Source organism: Microtus oregoni, unplaced genomic scaffold, assembly GCF_018167655.1.
Source record: "Microtus oregoni isolate MIOR12 unplaced genomic scaffold, Mior012 000043F_ref0000047, whole genome shotgun sequence".
Taxonomy (NCBI): Eukaryota; Metazoa; Chordata; class Mammalia; order Rodentia; family Cricetidae; genus Microtus; species Microtus oregoni.
This window is the reverse complement of record NW_024543210.1, coordinates 4,859,806-4,886,318: the sequence shown is the minus strand read 5'-3', so window position 1 is coordinate 4,886,318 and position 26,513 is coordinate 4,859,806. Positions and strand designations below refer to the sequence as shown.

General features: G+C 46.6%; 1 protein-coding gene across 4 annotated transcripts in view; it reads left to right on the top strand.

Annotated features, from left to right (window-relative positions):
- Nucleotides 1-26,513, top strand: part of Eml1 (EMAP like 1) — a 168,434-nt gene that overhangs the window by 129,933 nt on the left and 11,988 nt on the right. For 3 of the 4 annotated variants that reach the window (XM_041633159.1, XM_041633161.1, XM_041633157.1), the window contains exons 6-18: nucleotides 532-582; nucleotides 3,857-3,986; nucleotides 5,612-5,761; nucleotides 6,498-6,567; nucleotides 8,177-8,287; nucleotides 9,174-9,269; nucleotides 10,513-10,647; nucleotides 11,185-11,284; nucleotides 12,285-12,439; nucleotides 19,382-19,507; nucleotides 19,746-19,877; nucleotides 21,747-21,814; nucleotides 24,235-24,323. In XM_041633159.1, coding sequence (XP_041489093.1) covers nucleotides 532-582; nucleotides 3,857-3,986; nucleotides 5,612-5,761; nucleotides 6,498-6,567; nucleotides 8,177-8,287; nucleotides 9,174-9,269; nucleotides 10,513-10,647; nucleotides 11,185-11,284; nucleotides 12,285-12,439; nucleotides 19,382-19,507; nucleotides 19,746-19,877; nucleotides 21,747-21,814; nucleotides 24,235-24,323 — 1,413 coding nt within the window. The remainder of the gene's footprint in view (nucleotides 1-531; nucleotides 583-3,856; nucleotides 3,987-5,611; nucleotides 5,762-6,497; nucleotides 6,568-8,176; nucleotides 8,288-9,173; nucleotides 9,270-10,512; nucleotides 10,648-11,184; nucleotides 11,285-12,284; nucleotides 12,440-19,381; nucleotides 19,508-19,745; nucleotides 19,878-21,746; nucleotides 21,815-24,234; nucleotides 24,324-26,513) is intronic. The other variant, XM_041633160.1, reaches the window with a different exon arrangement.

The following is a 26,513-nucleotide window of genomic DNA, read 5'->3' as shown; positions in this document are numbered from 1 at the left end:
CACACAGGCCAGTAAGGGTTAGAGTGGGAACTCCTATAGTAAAGATTCCCCTGTCTCTCTGCCCTGCTCCTCTGTCCTCTCCTCAAGGGAAAGGCTCTCCCTCATAAAGCTGTTCAAAATACCTGCTCCCCTTCTGCCTCCAGTTTCCTTAGTTACAAACCAGTACTTCGTAGATAGCTGTCCATCAATCTCTCTAAATCATACTTTATAAGAAAGTGGATGCCGCATTCTCTTTTTTAGTGTATTAACTGTATTTTAAGATATAGTTAAACATGCAAAAATTATGAGTGTGTAATTGATTTTAATTTTTCCAGTTTCCCCTTTCCATACAAAATAAAGATTAATCCCTGAAAATGTAATCACCATAAACCCACAGGCGTGCAACTGAACATACATGTCAGGATACATGAAATGTCCCCTTGTTCCATTGTCCTCTGGGGGGCAGGGTAGCACCAGCCAGCAGCTGGCCAGTGAGCACCCCACCCCAGACAGGCCAACCACACTTGCGGTACCAGCCATCTCTTTGTCTAGCCCTTCAGTCTCCGAAACCCCAAGGGAAGCGCCGGGTGACACACTGCAAAGGTAGGCAGAGCTTCCTGGCCCACAGCTCTCTGCACGAGGCTGCTGCCCCAGTCCAGAGGCTGTTTTCATACAGGCAGAGCCCTCCTCGCATGACGTTTCTGTAATTTGTCTAAAGTTCAGCGCACCTCTGGACATTCACTGGGATGGGCTTCGACACGTGGCTGTGGTTTGGACTGCCATTCATCATTGGCTGACCATAGGCGGTCTGGAAGGATCCTGAGGGAGCTAGAAGGCAGCCCCTTGAGTGTCCACTGTTTGGCATGAAGCTCTGCACCGCTGACCTCTCCCCCCACTAGCACCTCTGGGTTTGGTGATTGCGTGTTGTGCTCCTAACATGTCTGAAAACAGCATTGCTTTCCCATGTCGGTGTTGACTGTAGACGTAGGCCCTCTGAGTTTCTAGTACACAACGGCACACAGCTAAACATTGTTTTGGCCTAGGAAGTAATTTTTTTCTGGTCAGGTAAGGAAACCTCAGTCACGGGCGTTCTTCACTGGAACCTAACCACCACGTGATTTCAACAGACTGCCCAGTAGACTGTGAACTGTCTGCGCCTACAACTGGCTCTCCATCTTTTGGAAATGACGTCATATGGGCTTTAGCCCTCCACCCGGCTGGGCTGATGCACATCTGACAGAGAGTTAGCGGAATCGCTTCCCATTTCACTTTCAACTCCGGCATCCCTGCTTCCCTGCTCTCTAAGGTGGGGCTGGTGGTTGCTTTTTAAGTCTCCGTTTGTGGTCACCAATGGAAGAGCAGCACCTTGGGTGAGAGGTTAGATAGGGAAGAGCATCAGAAGAGAAGGGAAGGAAAGAGTTGTAGCCAAGGCTCAGCGGGAAGACAGGGTGGGTACCGAGAGACACTGCTGGCCTGAGAGCAGAATCCTCATGGGGTGGATGTAGAAGATGCGGTCAGATAAAGAGAGCCAGTACGTGAGTAGGCAGTGACCATCATGGGCGAAGCATCAGATGAAGGGCAGTCTGGGCTGGCTGCGATTGGCAACGGGCTGCAAGGTGACTCGAGGGAGCATTGCTGCAAATGCAGCCAGGGAGGATGGGTACCCATGTAAGAAACATCCCAACCATCCCTGGAGCAGTGGCTGGGACAGTGTGTGCTGCGGGGATGAGCGCGTTCATGGCTCTTACCTGAAAGTCAAGCTTCATTAAACCCAAAACGAAGTGGCACATGCGTTGGGATCTGCAGCGCATGCCCTTGGGAACAAACGGTGTTGCATGCAGCCTTGTTTGAAAGTCCTTAGCCATTGAAGTACTGTGATTGCCTCTCAACTTCTCCTCATCAGTGTCCTCTCCAGGGTGATTTTTTTTGTGGGGTTTGTGCGGGTATCGCTATTCACCCCTGCCTATTTTAGTTCCATTGGTTCTGAGTTCTCCAGTCTGCAGGAGCATCAGAATGGAGGGTCTGACTCTGAACTCAGCAGGAGCCCAGGAGATGTTCTCTCTGCTCGCATCGGAGCCTTGAAACTTTAGTTAGAGCACCCAACGTGGGTTTGATTCTGTTTGTTTTGTTATTTTTTACCATGGACCTTCTATTTATTAGAATACCAGAGGTTATTTTAGGGGCCTAGGGAGATGGTTGAGCAGTTAAGAACAGTTGCTACTCTTGCAGAGGACCCAGGTTCAGGTTCCAGCATCCACATGGTGGCTCACAACTGCAGTCCTACGGTACCTGGTACTCTCTTCTGGCCTCCACAGACAGCAGGAATACACATGGTGGATATACTAATACATAAAAATAATAAATTTTCCAATATAAAACAATTATTTTAATAGAAATGTCATTCTAGAGAACTCTCCCCATCTTGATCCCCCTCCTCCCTCTCTGTCCCTCTTCCCTCCTTCCCTCTTCATTTGGTCTTCCCTTTTTATTTTCCATTTCTAGTTTCACTTTAAGCATTTTTTTTATTTTAAAACTTTGCTTTTAAGATTTATTTATTTAGCTGGGTAGTGGTGGCAGACACCTTTAATTAACCTCAGCACTCAGAAGGCAGAGGCAGGTGGATCTTGGTGAGTTCGAAGCCAGACTGGTCTACACAGGGCTACACAGAGAAACTCTGTTTCAAATAACTTTTTTAAATTTAGCATTTTCTTTTTTATTGAACCCTTGCATGCACTGAGCATTCTGCTAACTCAGCATTCTTGGCAATTTGAAAACTGTACAGTGTAAAAGACACATAGAAGTCTATTTTATTTTACACTCTACTATAACAAATCAATTTAAATATCAAAGGATTTTTTTTTTGATTTTTGAGACAGGGTTTCTCTGTAGCTTTGGACCCTGTCCTGGAACTCACTCTATAGATCAGGCTGGTCTCGAACTCACAGAGATCCACCTGCCTCTGCCTCCATTAAAGGCATGTGCCACCAGTGCCTGACCAAAGGATAGTTCTTAAAGTTTGATGCTGAGATTGTATATACATTGGACTCCATGACAGACTAAGTGGGTTTCTTGAGTTAGTTGTGATTCTGGGCTGTACATTTTCTTCGGATGATAGAAACATATCTGTGCCAAGATGTCCCAAGAAATAATTGTGAGAATCTAGTTCATCTCTATTATAAATCCTTATCTATGGTGTGAACTTGAACGAGAAGCTTAGAAATAACAATGACACAAACTTTTGTTTCAGGACACTTAATTTTGTGTTAGACCTTTAATTTAATTTTTATTTACATGTGTATGTGTCTCTGTGTTGGGGTATGTACATATGTATGCAAGTATACAAGGAGGTCAGAAGAGGGCAGAAAATAGATCCCTCCGAGTGTTGTCAGTCATCCCATGCGGATACTGGGACCTAACTTGGGTCCTCTGGAAGAGTAGTAGGTGCTCTTAACCAGTGAGCCATTACTCCAGCCCCTGTGTGTTCATTTTTATGTCCTATGGACAGTAACTGAAAAGGACTTGGCATGGGGGGGGGTGCTGGGGGTGGTGGTGGATGGGGACTCTGGGACCAGTGAGAGGGCTCAGCACATAAAGCTGCTTACCACAGCCTGACCACCGGAGTTTGATTCCCTGGGTCTTCTGCGATGGAAGGAGACAATGGAAGGAGAAAACAGACTTCCAGAGTTGTTCACATGTGCCATGCGACCCCACCCCACGCCCACCAACACGTTAAATAAGTAAATGCATTTTAAAAAAAAAAAAAAAACTTTTAAGGTGCAAAAGGGAAATTGTCCCTTGTGCATTGACAGACTAGCCAGTGTGTGGCATTTGCTTTCAGGGGCCGAGATATGTCACTGACACTTCATTGTTTTTGTAGAAGAGGGATATGTAAAAATGTTTCTCCGAGGCCGCCCCGTCACCATGTACATGCCCAAAGACCAAGTGGATTCTTACAGTTTGGAAGCAAAAGCCGAGCTGCCAACGAAGCGGCTGAAGCTGGAATGGGTGTATCCTTTATTTGCTGACCAGATTGTCGTGGGTGACTTCTGGAAGTCTAGTGGTAGAAGATTCATAAAAGTTAAATATTTTACAGTTAAAAAAAAATCAAGTTTTTAAATGTGGCCACGTAGGAGAAGCAATTCCTGAGCAAGTTCTCACAATCGTGGTTCCTGTTCAAATGCTCACCCACTGTCTTCCTGAAAAGACAATATGGAAATGATCATTGTATAGATGAATGGTTTGGGGGCCAGGGGATACCGCATGTTCAGTCTAAAAGAACAGTTATTTAGACAGACACAGAGAAACAAGCTTTGTGAAAATAATCAAAATTAGGTAAAATTTAGGACTCTAGTGATCATGATGAGACCATTTGTTGCTCTTGATTTTTGAGACAGTGTCTTACTAAGAAGCCTTTAACTCACAGCAATCCTTCTGCCTCACTCTCCTGAATGAGAGTGGGGTTGTGGGCATGTGCTACCACCGCCCACAAGAGCTGCTGATCTGTTTCTACCACTCAGTGTGGTCGACTCATTTTCACTGGGGGAAGGCTGCAGCAGCCGCTTGCCCCCTGCAAAGGCCTTACACTCAAACACATGGTGATTATCTGCTGACTGACTAATGTCACACTCTGAAGACAGATTCTTGATGTCAGTTGATGCTGCCCTGCCTTCATTGACAAGAACTTAGTAGTTGAGATTATGGAATCACATTCGTGGAACTCAAAGGATTAGCTGTTGCTTGGCAATCTGTTTTGGCGCATGTCATGTGTGGGATCTGCCTCTTCTTTAAGTAAATCAGTTTATTAAATTTAATCCAGAAAACGCTACTCAAAGAATGTTTCCTTGTTTGTTTGTTTGGGTTTTGTTTTATTTGTTTTTTTGAGACAAGATTTCTCTGTAGCTTTTGGAGCCTGTCCCAGAACAAGCTCTTGTAGACCAGGCTGGCCTCCAACTCACAGAGATCCGCCTGCCTCTGCCTCCTGAGTGCTGGGATTAAAGGCGTGTGCCACCACTGCCCGGCTTAAAGTCATTTTTAATGAAAAGATTTAGCTCCTAGATTACAGACAGTATAAGCAGACTTAGATTTATAGCTTCTAAAAATCAAACAAATCTTCATGCTGTAAAAACTACGTGTTTTCACCAGGCGTGCCATGTAGCAAGACATATCAGTAATCCCAGAGCCAGGGAAGCTGAGGCAAGAAGATCAGAGTTGAAGCCAGCCTGGGCTACACAATGGTCACATGTCTCAAGTGTATTAGTAGAGCATTTACCTAGCACAGGAAAGGGCCTGGGTTCAGTCCCCAGCACTGCAAGATGATGTGTTCATATTTTTACTGACCACTGTTAACTTAATTTCAGGCACGTAGGTATGAAGGTCTACTAGGTACAGAGTGTATTTCGTTTTGTTCTGTTTGAGACAGGGTCTCACTCTGCAGCCCCAGCAGGCCTGGAACTCACAGAGATCCAATTAGAATTGAAAACGTGCACCCCCACGCTCTGCACATTTCCCGTCGATCTTGTTTAAGTTGGTGAAACTGGCAGGAATCATTACGCAGCATTTATATGCCTGTGGGATAAAGCGCTGGCTTACCAGCTCTTAAAGGCAAGCTGCTTTCTCCTTGACTTCCACTAAGCTATGGGTACCGGGGGCGAGACTGTCGCAATAACCTGTACTTGCTCCCGACGGGGGAGACAGTGTACTTCATCGCATCGGTGGTGGTGCTTTACAACGTGGAGGAGCAGCTGCAGAGACACTACGCGGGCCACAATGATGATGTCAAGTGGTGAGTCCTCACAAACAGGCTGTCAGAGCAGAGGTGAGCTAGCCTTAGCCGAAAGGGGGTGGGGGCTCTGAGACCAGACTGGGCAAAGCGTGTGTAGCTATTCTTTCTGTTCTCCACGTTGGGCTCCCTGGCTCTGCTGCCAGATTCCTGCTGCTCTTTGTCCTCACTGCACTTCCGCCTGACCAGATATCAGAGGGGAAAAAATCTCCAGGAAGCTTTCCTAGCATATCAAATGTAAAGGGCTTCAAATTGGGTCTTTAGTTTTAGATAAAGGAAAGTGTACTTTGTTGTGTACATTAGGCTCAGTCTGATATGCCTATAGTTCATTTTATAGCTTAGGGAAGACCTTGGAGCAATTGGATGGGTAGATGGATCTGTGCTCATCCTGGATCCTTGGCTAGTGATCCTATTGATAGAAATGAACACACTCAGAAATGCCTTGTAAGAAAGGGTGTGGCCTAAGGCAGTTGTTCTGAGACTGAAGTGGTATTTTCCCGACAAAGGATGCCTTTCCTTAAGTTTGGAAGTTCCCAAGAGGAAATAAGAGGATTCTGATAAATAATAAAACAGCCCCTCCTGTCTAAGGTTGTTGGACTGTTTGGGGAGTTCTGGTAAGTCTGTAGGAAGGGGGGCAGTATGGGTTCTTGTGTTTAAACTTTTGGAAGATTGTAGTTAATGAAAGAGAAGTAAAACTCAACTTTGTGGTGGAGGTGTCTGATAAATATCTTTGTTGTAGCCTAGCAGTCCATCCCGACAGGGTCACCATAGCAACAGGACAAGTTGCAGGCACGTCTAAGGATGGAAAGGTGAGATTTTTTTAATTGTCTTCCTGGTTTGTGTGAGGACCCAGCAACAACTTCCCAGAAACATTTTTGCTGATGAATCTATCTGGTTACATGTAGTTACAGCATCTGGGAACTTCTGGGTCCTCCTTATGCAAATTGAATGTGTCATTGTGACCTTAAGCCCCTTACCCCTGAGCTCACCTTAATTTCAACAGATTTTTAAATAGCATTATCACTGGTTATGGTGGCATATACCTTTAATCCCAGCACTTGGGAGGCAGAGGCAGGCAGATCTTTGTGAGTTTGAGGCCAGCCTGGTCTACAGAGCGAGTTCCAGGACAGCCAGGGCAGTTAACCCAAAGAAACCATGTCTCAAAAAAATCAAACAGAGAGAGAGAAAAAAAGAGAAAGAGAGAGAGAGAACAAACAATACCAACAACATGTTAAAAACAGCATTGTCTTGCCAAAGAATCAGTTCTTGAAATTCTTATCTGCATACGTGATAAGCGTGAAAAGAATTAATCCAATAAGCAGAGTTAAAATCCCATATGTAAGTAACCATGTGTTATGGGAAGCTCTTGGCTGTGAGCGAGCGCCCACCGATCATTTCCTCCGCAGGCAGAGTTGGTGCCTTGTGCTCATTATAGAAGCTGCTAGAAGGAGTTGAGGGAGTGAGTGGGGCCAGGCAGCTCAGACACTTCCAAGCTGGCTTCCATGTGGGTTTGTCATGTTTTATTCAAAACTCTTGCAGCTTCTTCAGCCCCTGTTTGTACACCTTGTCCTGGTGTGACATATTGCCTAAAATCAATCACAATGGGAAGCTTCAGCTTTATCAACATACATTCGACCAGAAACCATGAACGTGACCTCATCTGAGATGTTTTCATAATAGCGAGTTTTAGCCATCCATTTCATGCTGGTTTTCATCAGCATCCTACACTCGTGAAGAGCGAAGTAACAGAAGCCAGACTTTTATGTGAACTCACAAAAATGGAGCAGTCCTTCATGTTATAAAAAAGAAAAAGAAAAGAAACAAGCTCTTTATTCTGCCCTCTAGTGGCACGGAAGTGTATTTCCATTTCTGTCATCTGAGTTGAATCTGGACTGTAGAACCAGAGAGAAAGTTACAGTTATCTGAGCTGATTTTTGACCTGCAGGGAAACCCAGATAAGCCACATAATGGTACATGGTGCCCAACTACCTGGAGACAAGGCTGAACTAGAACAGGGCTCACCTAAAACCTGCCTAGATGTTAAGCACAATTCCCGTACCCTTTCATGATGACGAATCTGCTGGTTGCACTATGATGCTATCTTTGGTGAAATGTCATTTCTAAAATTTAGAGAAATGCAAATATACAAAGGGGGCGTCAGTTACTCTGGTACGGTTGCCAGAGGCTGGCTTAGTCAAAGTTTAAAGCTTGGTAGCCTTCTCCTGACGCCTCAGCTGTCCACACAACCCAGCGCCTCCTTCAGCCAGGGGGAATACTTCAGTTCCCAGGTGCACTCCTCAAATGCAGAAAAAGACTTTTTGTTTGACAAAGTTGAAGTCACTGCCAAAATAATTTTAGGGTTCCAAAATAAAGAAATTAACTGATAATCACAAACGATGACTGTATCGTTTCCAACAGCAACTGCCACCACACGTGCGCATCTGGGATTCTGTGACACTGAACACTCTGCATGTCATTGGCATAGGCTTCTTTGACCGGGCTGTCACCTGCATCGCGTTCTCAAAATCTGTAAGTATGAAAGTATACAGGGCATGTTTCTAAGCAAGCATCTTTAGCCACATGGCTTCTAGCCTTTCTCAAGGCATGCTGGTCCAGCAGACCCGTACTTGATGTACTTCAGTTTGGAGGCTTGCATTCACATCCATCGTCCACACACATCAAACACTCCTGTTTGTTTAGCCCCCTCGTGTTTTGCCCTGCATTTAATCCTACAGCAGCCATGTGTCTAGCCAGGAAAGCAGGCTTCAGAGACAGTGAGTGTGCTGTCTTCATCGGGGATATAATGGACCCTTTCTGTGTGTTGGGGGTGATGTGTGTGCAGCTGTACATGGTGGGGGCAAGCATGCAGATGTGTGCATGCAGGGGCCAGAAGTCAGCCTCACCTGGTGTTCCTCACTTGCTGCCCACCTTGTCTTTGAGGCAGCGTCTCTCACGGAGACCGGGGGCTCTCTGGTTCAGCCAGGGTGGCTAGCAGCAAGCTCTAAGGATCCACCTGCCTCTGCCTCCCCCAATGTTGCCATTACAAGTGCACATGCCATCACAACCCAGCTTTGGGTACTGGGGATCAAACTTGGCTCCTCGTGTTTGTGCAGTTAGCTTTTACCTTCCGATCCCATTACCCATCTCAGCAACAAACTCTATTAAAAGTAAAATTAATAGCTGGGTGGTGGTGGCACACGCCTTTAATCCCAGCACTGGGGAGGCAGAGACAGGCAGATCTCTGTTGAATTTGAAGCCAGCCTGGTCTACAGAGTGAGTTCCAGAACAGGCTCCAAAGCTACACAGAGAAACTCTGTCTTGAAAAACAAAAAGCAAAAAAGTTGATTTTTAAAAATCATGTTCATCCCACTTAATTCTCACATGCCGTCTCCCTGTGTATACTTTTTCTTGGCAGAACGGAGGAAGTCATCTCTGTGCCGTGGACGACTCCAACGACCATGTGCTATCGGTGTGGGACTGGCAGAAAGAAGAGAGACTGGCGGATGTAAAGGTCTTGCTCAAACCATTCATTGCAGCTAAGCCACGTCCCGCAGGGCACTGCCTGCACAGCCAGCAGGCTCCATGACCGCCCCGCCCACCCTCGGGGACAGTCCTTTCCTTCAGCTCTCTTCTCTCATGAGGCCCCGCTGTAGATCCACCAGGGCATATCCTGCCTTCCAGGGTCTATAGATTTTTTTTTCATACTTATTTCCTAGTGAGAACCCTAATTTCAATTCATTCAGCCACTGTTTGCTCACTTTCGTTCAGTCAACAAGCCTGGGTGCCCAGTGTGTGCCGGGCTGCCCCTGTGAGGTGGATGAGAACTGGGGTATGCTCAGTCCCTGCCAGGCTCTAGGGCTACAGGAGAGAAGGGTGCCAGCACCCCAGAAGTCAGGACTCTAATCAACTGCCCAGAATGTTGAGTTGACCTTTCTGTAGCTCTCAAGTTTTTCTTCTGTCAAGAGCACCCCTCGACTCCTATTTTTACAGAACAGACTTCTCGTTTCTCCTCTTGGCATCTGTGCCTCAGCTAACCTAACCCTAGAGAAAACATCATTCAGCCCTCCTTGGACAGCGGTAGGCTTGCTCAGACTGCCTCAGTACCTTACGGGAAGTTGCTCTCAGACACCGTTAGCTGCCGAGCTCCCTGCCTTGTGTCTGGGGTGCAGACCTGTATTCTAACCAGATGTGTGTCCAGACCTGACCTTCCCTGTCGTCCACTGTTGCAGCAGGGATGTGTGGTGTTTGTCCTGTGTGCCAGGTTAGAAGCAGCCAGGGGCACTGGATCATGCCCATAGAACTGAACAATTACATAGAAGCAACAGTCAGGGCCAGACACTGTGGACCGGGACGCCTGTCCTGGAAGTAGGAGTAGGGTTGAGAGGGGCTGATGTGGCTGTCGGAGAACCACCTCAAGAGACCCCAAACTGAGGAACTCCTGGGGAATCACGGCAGCCATAGTGAGCCAGGATAAGGCAGCCATAGGCTGTGTGGAGTCCTGGGTCCTCCCTAGAGATCCTAGTCACTGAGGAGAGGGAAGGGGTGGTACATCTGTATGTCACCACCCAAGGGGACATACCCCTGCTCAGCCTTCCCAGCACTTCCTGGGGCTACCAGCCATAGGGCAGAAGACAAAGGGGGAAAGAGGCACCAGCCAGAATAACCATGCGAAGTGAAGTCAGTGGGGCTTGAGAGGCCCAGTACCCTTCTCGAGGCTGATGGTGTTTGATTCTCTGTGTTCTTTTTTCTTAAAGTGTTCGAATGAAGCGGTCTTTGCTGTGGATTTCCACCCCACAGACACCAACATCATAGTCACCTGTGGGAAGTCACATCTGTACTTTTGGACCCTAGAAGGAAACTCCCTTAACAAGAAGCAAGGGTTGTTTGAGGTAAACTGTACTTTTTCTCTCAGTTTTCCTGCGTGACACGTGAGAGGGACTGGGTGGGTGTTAAGGGAGCATCGAGAAAGTTCCTTAGTGTTTGTTTTAGTGACAGATATGAGTGTAGAGAAAGCTATGCTCCCTTGGTGTTCCCCAGTCTGCTGAGAAATCCTCTGTGTCTTGAAAAGCTCCCTGGTTATAAAATGGGAAGAGAAGTCAGGACCTCCAGATGGGGCAGCTAGCTCCAGTGAGCCTGAGGCAAAGACCTGTTCCCAGGGACCAGCACCCTGGCTTTGCTAATGGTGTTGGGGATTGTCTGTGCTCTGTCCCCCATCCCTCATGCCCCCCTTACTGCCACCGTGCTTGAACTGTCTGCAGCTTTAGGATTCCACAGACATTTAGGGTTGCCAGAAACTCCTTTCTCTTAGAGCAATAATCTGGCTGGCACCATCCAGCTGGGCTTGATGGGGTCCTAGCTTTATTAGCACAAATAAAAGGATGTCTTCAGTAAATGATATGTCTGTGCATGCTTGCTACATTTCACAGAAACAAGAGAAGCCAAAGTTTGTCCTTTGCGTGACATTTTCCGAAAATGGGGACACCATTACTGGAGATTCAAGTGGCAACATCTTGGTGTGGGGAAAAGGTAACAAGCAGTTCTCCTAAAGCCATTGGATGGTTCAGTGGTGCTGTAACTAAGGCATTGGAGGTGATGTTCATAGAAAGGAGCTGTTGTTGTGACATACAGGATGACCACTAAGTTCCAAGTTACATAGGTGTGCTCGTGTGTGTGATTTTAGTGAAACTATAAAGTTAGGCTGGAAGAAAACTGGGGAACACTAAGAGTTGTTGGCTTTGCATATACTGTTGTAAAAGACTTTTTAAGGTCAGGATACTGTGTGGAGTTAATCACGTTGCTGAGAGAGCTAACAGCAAATATAACCCAGACGTTATTAACAGCTATAGAGCTGTGACCTATGTGGGTAACTTTTCTGATCCACAGAGCACCTGACAGACGTTGCTGGAGTGCTGTAGACACCAATTTAAGCGAGACACTTGTGCACAGGTCAGATCTGAATCCCTGCAGTTAGAGAAAGGAGAGCGTCACTTACAGTTAGAGAAGGGAGAAGAGGTGCCAGCTAAGGCCAATGAGAATTCACAAGCGTTTTCTAGATTCAGGAAGACACCCCCCACTTCCTCCAGGGTCTCAGAGTTGGGCCTGGAAATGAAGGGGAAGATATGCCTCCCAATATAATTTCAAAATGGCAAGGTGATTTTTTTTGGTATCTACTGTAGACAGTGCTCTTTTGACCCTTAGAACAGCCCTGCAGGGTAAGCCGTAACCCCATTCTACAAGTGGGCATGAAGGAAACAGCCCACTAGGGAGAAACGAGAGAACACATGCAGAGGCCATGTTCCTTGCCACACAGCTCCCACGACACGTGCTTTCCTCAGTTACAGGCGATCCGGTTCACGCATGCTGGACTCCGAGAAGGTCAAAACTCTGAGTCGTTGCTAGGAATGTATTAACATAACGCCATAACCTATCATAAGACCTTTAAAACAAACTGAAATGGACTAGCAATGGCCAGAGGCTAGCCTTTTGCTACGCTCTCCATTAATGGTGCTTTTCCTGGTGTGTTTAGGTACAAATCGGATAAGCTATGCAGTTCAAGGGGCCCACGAGGGTGGCATTTTTGCACTTTGTATGTTGAGAGACGGCACGCTGGTGTCAGGAGGAGGGAAAGACCGGAAGCTCATTTCCTGGAATGGAAACTATCAAAAACTTCACAAGACGGAGGTAAACCCCAGTGTGGACCCTGGACCTGTTCACCTGATGCATCTGCTTATGGTTTGGAATCTTCAACTCAGTGCTTTGAAAAAATAAATTAGATGAATTTTATGGGGGGGGTAATCTTAGGAAAATTATAGAGGCAGTTTATGTACACATAAAATTTCTGACTACTCAATGCTTCCTGTTTTGAACATTGTTTTAATAGAAACAATCTTCATTTTCCAAGGGACCCTTTCTCTTTTTTCCAGTCCCCATATGCTGCTTGCATATAGCATCACTGTGAACCAGGTACATTGGCGCCTGATTTGTCCATGGCTCTCAGCTGAGGGCCCGCACACTTTCCCACATTTCCGGTCCTTTGCAGTTCATTTCACCACCTAAGAACCAGAAAGCAGACTGTCTTCCCATGGGAGCCAAAGCGAGACCCCTGGCATCCTCAGCCCCGCTGAGGTTTCTCCCTCTAGTTCAGGTTAGGAGCAGGCGGGCTGCAAAACTGGTATCAGTGTGAAGGGCAGCACTCCTTCCCTAGCATGCAAAGGCTTGTCGATTTCTCCAGCTTCTGAGTCACACTCGCCATGTCTGTGGCACTGTTTGGGGTAGTCTGAAGTTGTGGTTCATGGTTACTTGGTAGAGAAAGGCTTTCATTAACAGTCCCTTCCCTTGTAGCGCGAATTCTAATTGGTCTTAATAATAAAAACCTGGAGTCAGATATTAGGGGGTGAAAGCTGAAAGGTCAGAGAAGCAGAGCAGCCACCACTAGTTCTTACTGCTACAAACTCCTCTGACGGAATAGGATATTCTGTCTCTACAAAACCTCAGACTGAATCCTGAGCTCCTGTTTCCTCCTGCCTTATATTCCTTTCCCCATCCAACCATATCACTTCTCATCTCCACCTGCCTAGTGCTGGGATTAAATGTGTGAACCACCGCTTGGCTCCGTTTCTCTTTTATACTGATTCAATCTTGTGTAGCCCAGGGTGGCCTTGAACTTGTCCATCTGCCTCTGTCTCCCTGAGTGCTGAGATTAGAGATGTGTGCCACCACCGCCTGGCCCTGGCCTTCATGAGTAAGTAGCGTGGCTAGCTCAGCACTCTTATCTTCAGGCAGGCTTCATTTGCTACAGCACAAACAAAATATCACCACATTCCCTTTCTGTGATTATTTGATAGTATACCTTTATTTATATATTTTTATGTGAAAGAATGTGATATATATATATATATATAATATGTGTGAATGCACGCCCATGCACATAATTGTTGAAGCCAAACGATGTCAGGTGTGTGCTCTATAACTCTCCGCCTTAAGTCCTTGAGACAGAGTCTCTCAGTGGAGCCAGGTTGGCAGCCAGCAAGCCCCAGCCATCCTCCTGCCTCCACCTGTACCCGGTGCTGGAGCCATAGGTGTGCACAGCTGTGCCTGGCTTTTTATATGGGTGTTGGAGATCTGCATTCAGGGTTCTAGCTTGTGTCTTTTTCCCAGCTGGTATCTCCAGATGCTCATGAAGGACTTGACCTTGGTGAGTTTTTTTTTATATATATACAGAGTCTTGCTACATAGTCTAGGATAGGATAACCTTAAGCTCATGTGTAGCATAGGCTAGCCTCAAACTCAGGGATATTCTTGTTTCAGCCTTCTGAGTTTGGATATATATGTCAAAACATCATGGAATACTTTAAAGATGTATAGTTTTTATTTGCCATGTATATTGTCAGGACTGTCCGACCTGTTCACACGTACCTGAAAAGGGGAGTGAGGATGAAGGAAAGAAATAGACAAGAGACAGAAGATAGAGTCGGGAGGGCTTCCAGTGAACACTGTAACAGCCCATATTTATTTCTCATAGCCCCTATATACCCCTAGCAAAAGGGGGGAGCAAAAGACTTCCTTACCATGATACAAGGAACAAGCAAGCTTAATTACTTCCTTATATCTCAAAAATAACCTCGTAACCACACCCTAAGTCAAACATCACATCTGGCCTTTGAGGAGCAAAGCGCCCAGTGGCCACACCTTTGTCCAAACATCCTGTTATTTGTTCTTGTGAAACAAGAAAGGGTTTGAACTCTCTGACCTTTTGTCAAGATGGAACAGAGTCAAAACTGTGGTCTCTCACAGTACATCTCAGTAAGACTCAACACTCCAAATGCAGAGGCAAACTTCTGTGAGTTTGAGGCAAACCTGATGATCTACGTAGAGAGTTCCAAGACAGCCAGGACTATGTAGAAAGACCCTGCCTCAAAACATACAACAACAAAACAAAACAAAAAGGAGGTGGAGAAATGAAGAGGACTGGACAGATGGCTCAGAGGTTAAGAGCACTTACTACTCTTGCAGAGGACCTAGGTTAAATTCTCAATATCTGTGTGGCCACTCACAACCATCGGTAGCTCTAGTCTGAGAGAATCGAGAGAATCTGGCATCCTCTTTTGTCTTCCGTGGGTGCTACACACATGTGGTACACATGCATACAGGCAGACAAACATTCATATATATAATAAACTTAGCAAATCTTTGAATGAAAGGAAAGAAAGAATATGTGAATAGGTATATTATTATGTGAGAAAGCATTTTGTAAATAACAAATGAGGTGAGACTGTGTGTTGTCAACTGGCAAGTTACTCATTATGTTATAATGCCTTTGCCTCCCATGCTGGGATTAAAGGTGTGCACCACCACACCCAACTACTCTATTGTTTTTAAAAGGACTTTATCCTTTTTCTTTTCTCTTCCAAGCCTACATATATTTTTAAAAACATTAAACTATTTAGAGGTGTTTTTTTTTAAATCTGAATCTGTCTTTACTATATCTCTTTCTTTTCCTGAGCACACGAGTCTTTAATCTGCTAAGGGATATGGCTAGGGTTAAAGCTGTGGCTTTGGTGGCTGGCTCTACTTCATTCCTTAGCTTTTCGAGAATCTAGCTTCATGGCAGGGGTACTGGCAGTAGCCATATTTTTTGCCACAACTCTGTAGAGTTTCTAGGTTCATGCTATTACCAAGAAGCCTGATGCTGGCTGCACAGAAACAGCATTTAAGTGTTTGGTGGCAGAGGCTGTTAAAGGAGCTGCAAGGTTTTTGCTGCTATTGCTGAGTCAGGAGATCCTTCTTAAAGGAGCCATACCTCTGCTTGCTGCCAGCAAACAGAGCCTACCAGAGAAAAGATGGTTACAGCTTAACTCTGTTCTTGTCTGTCTAGAATCCTTTTTTCTTAAAGCTTTCTCAGGCTTTATGTGGAAATTCTTGCCAAATGTTTGGTGGCTGTTTGTAGAAGTTTCTGTCCTGCCTGGTCCTACAGCTATTTAGTCCCATTGAAACACACAAAGGCTTATTTTAATTATAAACTGTTTGGTCTATTAGCTCAGGCTTATTATTAACTAGCTCTTACAACTTAAAATAACATATAATTCTTGTCTGTGTTTAGCCATGTGGCTTGGTACCTTTCCTCAGTACAGCATTCTTATCTTGCTTCCTCTGCATCTGGCTGATGACTGCATCTGTATCTATTCTCTTCCCAGAATTCTCTTAGTCTGGTTGCCCTGCCTAAACTTCCTGCCTGACTGTTGGCAAATCAGCATTTCATTAAACCAATACAAGTGACAAATCTTTACAGTGTACAAGAGCATTTCCCACAACAACTAATTCATTTGGAGATTTGCTAAGATCTAAGAACACATCTTTGGACAGGCTTGCCCAACTTATCACTGCAAGGAAATTTAAAAGTGTAATGGTTTAAGTAAAATGCTGCAGGTCCCCAAGTGGAGGCAGTGGGCAGCGGGCCATGAGACCACACCGCAGGTCCCCCAGCTGCAGCGGGCAGTGGGCAGCGGGTCCCAAGATCAAGGCAGGCCACGAAGACAACCAGGTCCCAGGCAGGAAGTTGCATAGATGATGAGAGACAGAGACAGATAGGCACACCATGCAGAGTGAGGTTGGTTATTTATTTAGTGGATTATGGAAGGGAAGGGGAGAAGAGCAGAGAGAAAGGCAGAGAGAGACAGAGTCAGAGACAGAGGGGGAAGGGGAGAAGTGGGGAGAAGGGAGAGACAGAAGCTGAGAGAGAGAGAGAGAGAGAGAAGGAAGGGACTCAGGCTGGATGCTGAAGATCAGGGGGAGGGACAAGACAGACCATTACAAGAAGACCTGGGTAAGTCATCTAGTTTAATTCCTGTTCCTTAGTTGAGCAGTGCCCTAAAGTTTTACAGAACTCTGAGTCCTGGGATCAGACTGAGACCTGTGGGAACAGGATCACCACATTATTCTGAGAAGCTCAGTGCTTGTCTGTCTTACTGAACGGTTGGGTGTGGTTCCATCCTCAGTGTTACTCTGTCAGTGTTCACCATTAAAGAACCATGCTTGACAGTCACCAGCATGTTCTGGACTCCAAGTCTTCTGGACAAAGGAGTTTAGATATGCCTAAAAAATCTTCAGCAACCCAGTTTGTGAAGACCAGTTCTGCACAGACGTCACTATGTGTCTGAGTTAGACACTGCCTTTCTAGGTCTTTCCTTCAAATTCTTTGTTTCAAGTTCTTCATTGGGGGTCGCTTTCCTTGACATTGGTTTTTCTGTTCCTGCTTTCTTTCCCTTCGATCGTCACTGTGCCTCAGTGTAGATAAGTTACCACCATCTTCTGGCATTTGAAGTTCTTGCTCACACTCATGCTGTCCCATCTCAGAGGACAGTAAAGCTGAGGCACCAGGACAAGACATCACACATGCTGAGTTCAATCCGATAGCACCCGCACCAAAATAAAAGCATGAGTTGTTTGTAGTAAGATTCAATCAGCATTTGAGGGGATGTGCCGTGCATTGCTAGTCATGGACATTCTGGGCGTTCTTATTTTAAACTGTAAAGAAGGTACTGGAACCAATTCTGGCATCTCAGAAGACATCTCTCACCACGCAGCTCTTCCACTTCACAGAATGTCATCCCTTCCCTTCTTTATAACTTTTCTTTAAAAAAAAAAAAAGCTTTAGATTTGAATTGTGTGTGTGTGTGTGTGTGTGTGTGTGTGTGTGTATGTGAATGGGGAGGCTAGGTGTCAACTTTTGGTGCCATTCTTCAATAGCCATCCACTTTATTCTTTGAGACAGCATCTCACCGAGCTGTGGCGCTTGCCCACTCATCTGGGATTTATCCACTTCTATCTTCTCAGTGCTGGGATTCCTTGCTATCACAGCTGGCTTTTACCTGGGCTACAGAAACAAACTCTGGTCCCTGAGAACCAGCTGAGCTGTCTCCCAAGCTTCTTTGACATAGAATCTCACTCTGTAGGCCAGGCTAGCCTCTGACCCCTAGCTGTTCCTTCTCAGCCTCTCATGTGCCAGGAGTCCAGGCACACTCCACTCCACCAGCTCAGCCATTGCCTTAGGCCTCTGCAGATACAGCCCACAGGTACAGACTGTGTGCCGGGCAGTCTGCTCCTCACCACGCCAGGCCTGGGTGCCTCATGACAGCCCCTGGGCCCAGCTACCCCCGCATTCTTACTATAGCAAGAGAACACCCTTCACTTTAGCAGAGTGAACCGTTCTTAGCAGGTGCATCCCGAATGTCTCCCTGTCCCCCTGTATACTTACCAGCATGCACAATGACACTCCTCTAGGGCCATTTTGAAGTTAAAGGAGGTTTTTGGAACTCTTACAAGTCTCTAGTTTTATCAGCTTCTGAGGCAGGAGGCCTAACTAGTAAAGAATAGATTAGCCAATCATATCCCCCCTCGCCTACTCTGTTTTTGAAACAGAGTCTTTCTATGTAGCCCTGGCTGGCCTAGAACTCACTATCTAGACCAGGCTGGTTTCAAACCCGCAGAGATCTGTTTGCCTCTGCCTCCCCAGGGTTGTATTAAAGGTCATGGTGCCCTGATGCCCTGCTAAGACTGTATCTTTGCTGATTCATTTAAGATAGTTAAAATGTTTATAGTTTAAAAAGTAAAGTACTTGCCTAGATACAAGAAGTCCCAGGTCCACCTCTAACACCACTAATAGGCAAACACACATATGCGCTCTCTCTCTCTCTCTCTCTCTCTCTCTCTCTCTCTCACACACACACACACACACACACACACACACACACACACACACACAAACACACAGGTTTAGAGTTTTGATCACTTGCTCAACAGCTAACTGTGATATCCATACAACTGAGTTTCTCTTCTGGGCACATATATATAAAACTGTCATTAAAAGTTAACATGCAACACAATTTTTGTTTGTTTGTTTTTGAGACAGACTTTCTCTATGGAGTTTTGGCTGTCCTGGAACTCACTCTGTAGACTAGGCTGGATTCGAACTCAGAGATCCTCTTGCCTCTGCTTCCCTGAGTGTTGGGATTAAAGGCATGTGTCGCCACTACTACTGGGCATCACAAATATTTTTTTTGTTTGTTTGTTTGTCTTTTTGCTTTTAGAGACAGGGTTTCTCTGTAGCTTTTTGGAGCCTGTCCTGGAACTCTACAGAGACCAGGCTGACCTCAAACTCACAGAGACCTGCCTGCCTCTGCCTCCTGAGTGCTGGGATTAAAGGTGTGCGCTACGACTGCCCAGCATTACACATATTTTTAATGCCTGAGATAAATGCTGGTGCAAGCCGGGCGGTGGTGGCGCACGCCTTTAATCCCAGCACTCGGGAGGCAGAGGCAGGCGGATCTCTGTGAGTTCGAGACCAGCCTGGTCTACAAGAGCTAGTTCCAGGACAGGCTCCAAAACCACAGAGAAACCCTGTCTCGAAAAACCAAAAAAAAAAAAAAAAATGCTGGTGCACGTCTGTAATCCTGGCTCTTGGGAGAGACTGAATCAGGAAGATTACCTTGAGTTTGAGGCCAGTCTGGGTTGCATAATAAATTCAAGGCCAGCCTGAACTACACAGTGAAACCTCTCAAGGGAAAAAAAAAGGTCAATTGTATGAAATCTTAAATCTTTGTTTCCATGTTACTTTTTACCATACAGATTCCTGAGCAGTTTGGCCCGATACGGACAGTGGCTGAGGGCAAGGGCAATGTCATCTTGATAGGCACAACTAGAAACTTTGTCCTGCAAGGCACTTTGTCAGGGGACTTCACACCCATCACTCAGGTATTGTCAGCTTGGCAAATGCCAAACTCTTACACCCTGCCATTAATGCAGATGTCTGTGAGCATGGGAAGGGCGGCTGGCCCCGGAGTTTCCCAGTGGGATGACCTACTTCAGAGCTGCGTTTTGTGTCTTGATTAAGCTGGGGAGGAAGAAGCTGATGAGACGATCTTTCAGACCTGATGTTGGCTCCTCTGTGTCCGTGGGATCTCAGAGTCCCTGTGTCTTGGCTCTTTTGTAGGGTCACACTGATGAACTCTGGGGGCTGGCCATCCATGCCTCCAAACCTCAGTTCTTGACCTGTGGACATGACAAGCATGCCACTCTCTGGGATGCTGTTGGTCACCGGCCTGTCTGGGACAAAATCATAGAGGTAAACGTGCACGCTCCCTTTCTGGTTTCCTTATAAAAACTCACCTGGGATGGATTTGTGCATGAAATTAACAGTGATAAGGAGTTGTTTAAGAGCAATGTTTTACCTTTTAATAATCACCTTCTTTTTAAGGATACCTCCAGTGTTCTCACCCATATCATTCTGCTTCACCATTGAGCTTCCTCAACAGCAAGTTAGCATTTCCAAGCAGGTGATCAGAATTCCTGAGAGGGGCTTTAGCTGACCCAGGTGCTGAGGAAGCCTGGTGAAGAGCCCGTGTTCTGTGATGACATATCTAACAGAGCTGTGAGCTACACTGAGGACATGGTGTCACTTACCCCTCTGTGGAGTTTGGTGGCCGAGATAAAGCACTTGTATTGAACTTTGCAGGGGAAACGCAGATTTCTTATCAGAGTCTCCCGTCCCTTCCCCAGCGGAGACCAGACTGGCATGCCTGTGCTGGTGGCTCGTCAGGCTGTGAATGTGTCGTATCATCCTTCCTTCTTACAGCTCTTCTGCGGGTTGAAGAATTTTAGTTTTGCTCTGACTGTTCACTAGGAAAGTGGGGAACAGAGAGGCTGAGTTGCTTGTCAAGGTCACTAAGTTAGTAAGTGGGGGATGGCTCCGTGTTTAAGTGTACATCCTGCTCTGCAGAGGACTGTGTTCAGTTCCCAGCCCCCACAGGCCCACTCACAACCATCTGGAACTCCAGTGCCAGGGGATTTAATGCCTTGATCTGGCCTCTGGGGGCATCAGGGTGCACTTATATACATGCAGACAAAACACTTACAATAATAATAATAATAAGTGGCAAGTTGCCCAGCTCTGACTGACTCCTAAACCCAGGCTGTGTTCTATCACACTGTAGTGAAACACAGGCAGCCTCCATAGGTTACTTGTCTCCTGGTAACTCACACACCCATATAAGGAAACGGCCTTCTTGCAGTGCCCGGGATTGTGCATTTATTCCTGCAAAGCTGCTGGTATTTGCAAGGGCCTGGGCCTGGGTCTGGACTGTCACAGGGTGCTGCTCACTGCCCCAGCTGAGCCCCAGGGTTGAGGGTCTGAAGGGTAGGCATTCCCACTGCATCGAGGGAGGGCAGCTCTCCTGCAGTCCCGTGAGCATGGCCACCAACTGAAAACCCTGACACCCCACCACTCTGCCCTCACGAGGCAATTAACTAATTGCTCTGGCCTAACATAACTTTTGGACCAGGGCTGGAACCCACAGCCCTGCAGTGTCCTCGACCCTCTGCCCACCATCCCCGATGGATAAAGAACCCTTAGCCTTATGAAAAGAGTTGTGTGGTTCAGGAGAGCTGTTTTATAGAAACAGCTTGTCGGGGAGCAGGCCAAGGGACCCCGAGTTCTGTTTGCAGTATCAGCAGCACCAGTTTAGTGAGGATGGCCGCTTTTGGAATCAGCTGAAGGTGGTGTGACTGGTATCGAGTCTGTCTGCTCTGTGGTTTCAGTTGATCTGGTAGCACCTCTGTGCCTCCGATGTCCACTCCTGCCCTGGTGGTGGTGGTGGTGGTGGTGTACCCAGACAGATGGCACCCACTATTTGACCAACTTTCCACTGAGCCCGGGGGGTCAGTGAGACACACCAGCTATGGCCCAGAAGAAGAGCATTTATCTGTCTGCCTTTTGTGACTCCTGTGGATAGGACAGACTATAAGACCACAGAGAGATTCGGCCAGGACAGGCCTGCACTGCGGTTGCAGTCTGACCTGAATCTCAGCGCATTTCCTCCAGGGAGCAAGGAGGCTTTACAGAGCAGGGTAGCCAGGGAAGCGAACTGCACGGGTGGGTTTTGTGCTGACCTGCTGTGTCTGGCTGTCTATTTACACTTCCTTTAAAATATTTTAGGATCCAGCTCAGTCTTCTGGTTTTCATCCTTCAGGGTCTGTGGTTGCGGTCGGGACACTGACTGGGAGGTAAGCTCCGCCCCCACCCCACCCCACCCCTCCCACAGCCTGTGCTGTCAGAGTCTGGGAGAGCAGCTGGACGTCTCAGCCTCCCCAGAGGCCTGGCAGGTGCAGGCCAGCTTTGGCGGCATCTTTTCTGTTCATTTACTGAGAATTAAGTCAAAACTCAAAAAGTGAAACTGAGCCCTTCCCATTTGAAACCTTGAGGAAAGCCATGGGTCTGTTTGCGTGTTTCCTCCCCAGCTCCACCCCCCCACCCTATTCCATCTGCCTCTAACTCCAGAGAGCTCCTGGGAGCCTGCCCGAGAGTAGTGGTTCTCAACCTGGGGGCCGCGACCCCTGAACTCTTTGGAAGATACAGATATTTACATTATTACTCATAACAGCAGCAATATTGCACTTATAAAGTAGCAACAGAATAATTTTATGGTTGGGGTCGCCACAACCTGAGGAACTGTACTAAAGGATCACAGCATTAGGAAGCTTGAGAACCACTGATCCAGAGCCTGTGGCAGAAATGGGCAAGAAAACTGAGGAGCGAAGCCTGCTTTCCCAGCTAGAGAAGCTTTCAAAAGTGCCCAGATCCTGGGCCTCGCGTCCAATTCAGCTTCCTCTCCCAGCTCCTCTGACACTCTAGGCAGTAGATCTGTGCTCACTCCCTGGCTTCCCTATGAGCATCAGTGCAACTATGGGCCACTTGTATAAACTCTCTGACTGTCTTTTTGATCTGTACGTTATGGTAAAGCCACCAACACCGGTGGACTGAAAGAACCATGTACACAGGGACATCTGCTGAGCTGGCTAGCCAGTGATGGCTGTGGCTGGTATTATTGTTTGGCAGGGTTTGGCTGTGTTTCCGTTTTGTTTGACTCAGTAGAGCAGTCTGCCCTCAGGGATGTGGTCCAAGACCCCTGCTGGATGTCTAAAGATGTTGTTACAGAACCTCGTGTAACCTAGCTCTTTCCTCTCATCCACGCCCGTGATAAAACTTCACGGCGTAATGTGACTCACGTGAGCGGTGAACGACAGTGACCAATAATCAGATGGGTCTGTTGAGACTGTAGAGGTTCTGTGCACATGGTTTTGTCTCAAAGGGTCTAGTTTTGATGAACTCACCCTCCCCCAATGATGGAATAAAATGATTGGGTTCCTCACAGAGAAGAAATGAAGCAAATAGTGTCCTCAGAACAGATACAATGTAAAACTTACGATTCTTTTTCCGAAATTTTCCATTCAATGTTTTCAAGCCTGTGGTTGAAAAGGACAAAATCATTGAGAGCAAAACCCTGCATGAGGAAGACTGAGTCTGTTATAGCCCCAGCTGTATAGTCTTAGATGTTCCCGCCCATCGTCCTTTCCTAAAAGCATACTACTCTGATTTTGTTTTTATACCTGTGGGTTTATAAAGAAAACTACTCACACGTCATAGCAAAGGTGTCTTAAGAGTCCTTCTGCAGAATGCTTGCAGGGAAGGGACTGGAGAGATGGTTCAACAGTTAAAACCCACATCAGGCAGCTCACGGCCATCTGTAACTCCATCTCCAGGGGGAGTCTGGCACCCTCTGCTGGCCATTCCTGGTACTACATGTGTATAAACCAACCCCCTCCCCCCCGCCCCCCCCCCCACACACACAGGGACCCTCTTTGAGACATCAGAGTTTTAATTCCACCGGCAGACATCGCCATCACTTACCTACTGACAGGGAGGTGACAACGTTCAGAATTGAAGTATCCTAGGATGAAATAGATGACACCTGCGACCTAATCCTACACTCTGTCTCCTCCTCCCACATCTTTGGTCCCAGGACCAAATACTCAGCTAAAAGCAATATACAGGTTTCCTGAAGGCCCCCTGGGTACCCAGATAGTTAGATCCCGAACATAGACAGGACGGCAGGATCTCTGCATCTGTCATCCAGGTCTGAAACCACAGCAGCCAGACCACAGCCAAGGGCCTGGGAACTCCATCACTCTGATGCTTAACGCACCTTGTTTCCTGCTCCCTGGCCTTAGGAGAAGCACTGATTAATCCTGGCATAGTGGGGAGCATTGGGGGTCGAACTGTTGTACCCCTCAACTCTCTACCCACACTCTGGAGTCCCCCACCTCATCCTCATCCTGGGCCGGAGTTCTGGGGCAGCCACCTCATGCTCATGACTCTCTGCTGCACCTCTGACCACAGGCCCTGGTGCCAGCTTTTGCTGGACTTCCTGCCCAAGGCAGAGCAAACAAGATCTCAAGAGAGGCTTCTGTGCTAAGTTCTGAAGGGTTTCTGGTGGTTGTCAGTGTGTTGCTCCTTTCCCAAGGGAAGGCTGGCATGGAGGGGGGGAATTTCCTCGAGTAAGAGCTGAGCGCGTTTGCAACGCCCTGCATTGGGACAGCCTTGTGTTTTTACAGATACCTCACTGTGTGTCTCACGTTTACCACAGGTGGTTTGTGTTCGACACGGAAACAAAGGACTTGGTCACCGTCCACACCGACGGAAACGAGCAGCTGTCCGTGATGCGTTATTCACCAGGTCAGATCCAACTCTCACTTTTCACAAACAGTGCCGCTCTGCACAAGGGACAAGATGACAACTCCTCCAAGGGGGACTGGCTTAAGCATGCATAACATAGCTGTGTTTGTAGCGTTCGCTGCCCTCCCTCGGGTCACGGGGCAACTGTGTTTTAATTTTGTATGAAAAAAAATCTCTATCTCTTCCCCTCTCCCCTCACTCTCTTCCCACCCACCTTTAATTTTTTGAGACAGGGTTTTTCTGTGTAGCCTTATTTGTCCTGGAACTCACTTTGTAGACCAGGCTGACCTTGAACTCACAGAAATCCTCCTGCCTCTGCCTCCCAAGTGCTGGGATTAAAGGTGTGTGCCACCACCTCCTGGCTTATGTTACAGAAAATCTTAAACAGAATTAAACAGTGTGTCAGGGTGAGACCCCCGCCCCTACCCCATCAGCAGGTTTTGAAGTGATCACTCTCTTGCCTTCACGTCCTTCCAAGATGCATGCCATTTACCCAGTACAGATGTGTAGTTCAGAGGTTCATGGGGGCTGGGGAGATGGCTCGGTCCATAAAGCATGGGCCATGCAAGCATGAGTCCAGATGGTCAGTTTCCCAGACCTGTCTGGTATTTATTCTTCTAGATATTATGATTGTGGATGAAATTTTTCTGAATTTTATTTTCAGATGGTTACTAGTATATTGAAATAAAATTGAATTTTGCATATGGCTCTTTTATATAGGTTCCCTTTACTAAACTCTCTAATCAGTTTTAAAGAGGTGGGGTATCATATGTATATGTATGTATGTGTGATTTCTATATATACATGTGTGACTTGTATGTATTTGTGTGCATGGTTTGTGTATATATGTGTGGTGTGTGTAGTTTGTGTGTCATATATGTATGTGTGTCTATGTACGTGTGTGTGGTTTGTATATATGTGTATGTGTGTATGGATAGTGTGTGTGTATGTGTTGTGTTTGTGTGTGGAATGTGTGTGTATGCACATGTGTGGTCTATGTATGTATGTTTGATTTATGTATGTGTGTGTGTGTGTAATTCTTCAGGATTTTTCTTATACAGTGTGATATCATCTGTAAATAAGTTTGCCTTCTCTTTAGATCTAGATGCTTTACTTCTCCTTCACTGCATAGCTGGTTCCTCCAGTAAAATATTGACCAGGGTAGCCAGGGTGGCTCTCTTGTTTTTCTCTCAGTCTTTCATCTTTAGGGACAGAGATACCATTTGTAGGGAGAGCATTCTCTTCTGTCCTGATTGCTCTCTGCATAAGAAGTGTTGAGATTTGTCAAATGCTTTTCTACTTATGGAGAATGTAAGAAAAAATGAGTTGGGCATGGTGGTGCACATCTTTAATACCCCAACACATGGGAGGTAGAGACAGGAGGTTCTCTGTGAGTTCAAGGCCAGTCTGATCTATAAAGAGAGTTCCAGAACATCCAGGGCTATACAGTGAGACCTTGTCTTGAAAAACAAACAAACAAACATGGAGTGTAGGCAGAGTTTTCTTGTCCTGGTAGCAGTTTCCCAAATAAACAACACTGAGACTTAATATTACTTATACATGCTCAACCAATAGCTCAGACTTATTACTAGCTAGCTCTTACATTTTAAATTAACCCAGATTCCTTATTTGTAGTGATGAGGCGAGCAGGTCTGTTTTTTTTCATCCCACCCTGCTCCCGCATGGCTAGTTTTACACCTGAAATAACAGCACACAAATTGTATTCATTTAAACACTGCCTGGCCCCTTGGCTCTAGCCTCTTACTGGCTAACTCTCACATCTTGATTAACCCATTTCTATTAATGTGTATTGCCACTTGACTATTGTTTTTGTTTTTTTTTTTTTTTTGTTTTTCGAGACAGGGTTTCTCTGTGGCTTTTGGAGCCTGTCCTGGAACTAGCTCTTATAGACCAGGCTGGTCTTGAACTCACAGAGATCCGCCTGCCTCTGCCTCCCGAGTGCTGGGATTAAAGGCGTGCGCCACCGCCGCCCGGCTTGACTATTGTTATTAAAAAAAATATACCTGAGGTCCCCCTGCCCCGCACAAACTCCGGCGGGTCCCAGCAGTGCCGGGCGCCGGCTCTAGGGTCCGGCACCCAAGCAAGCGGCTACAGCCTCCCATCAGCGGGAGGGCACACACGCGGCGGGTCAGACATATAAACACAGAAAATAGCCATAAATGTTTATTA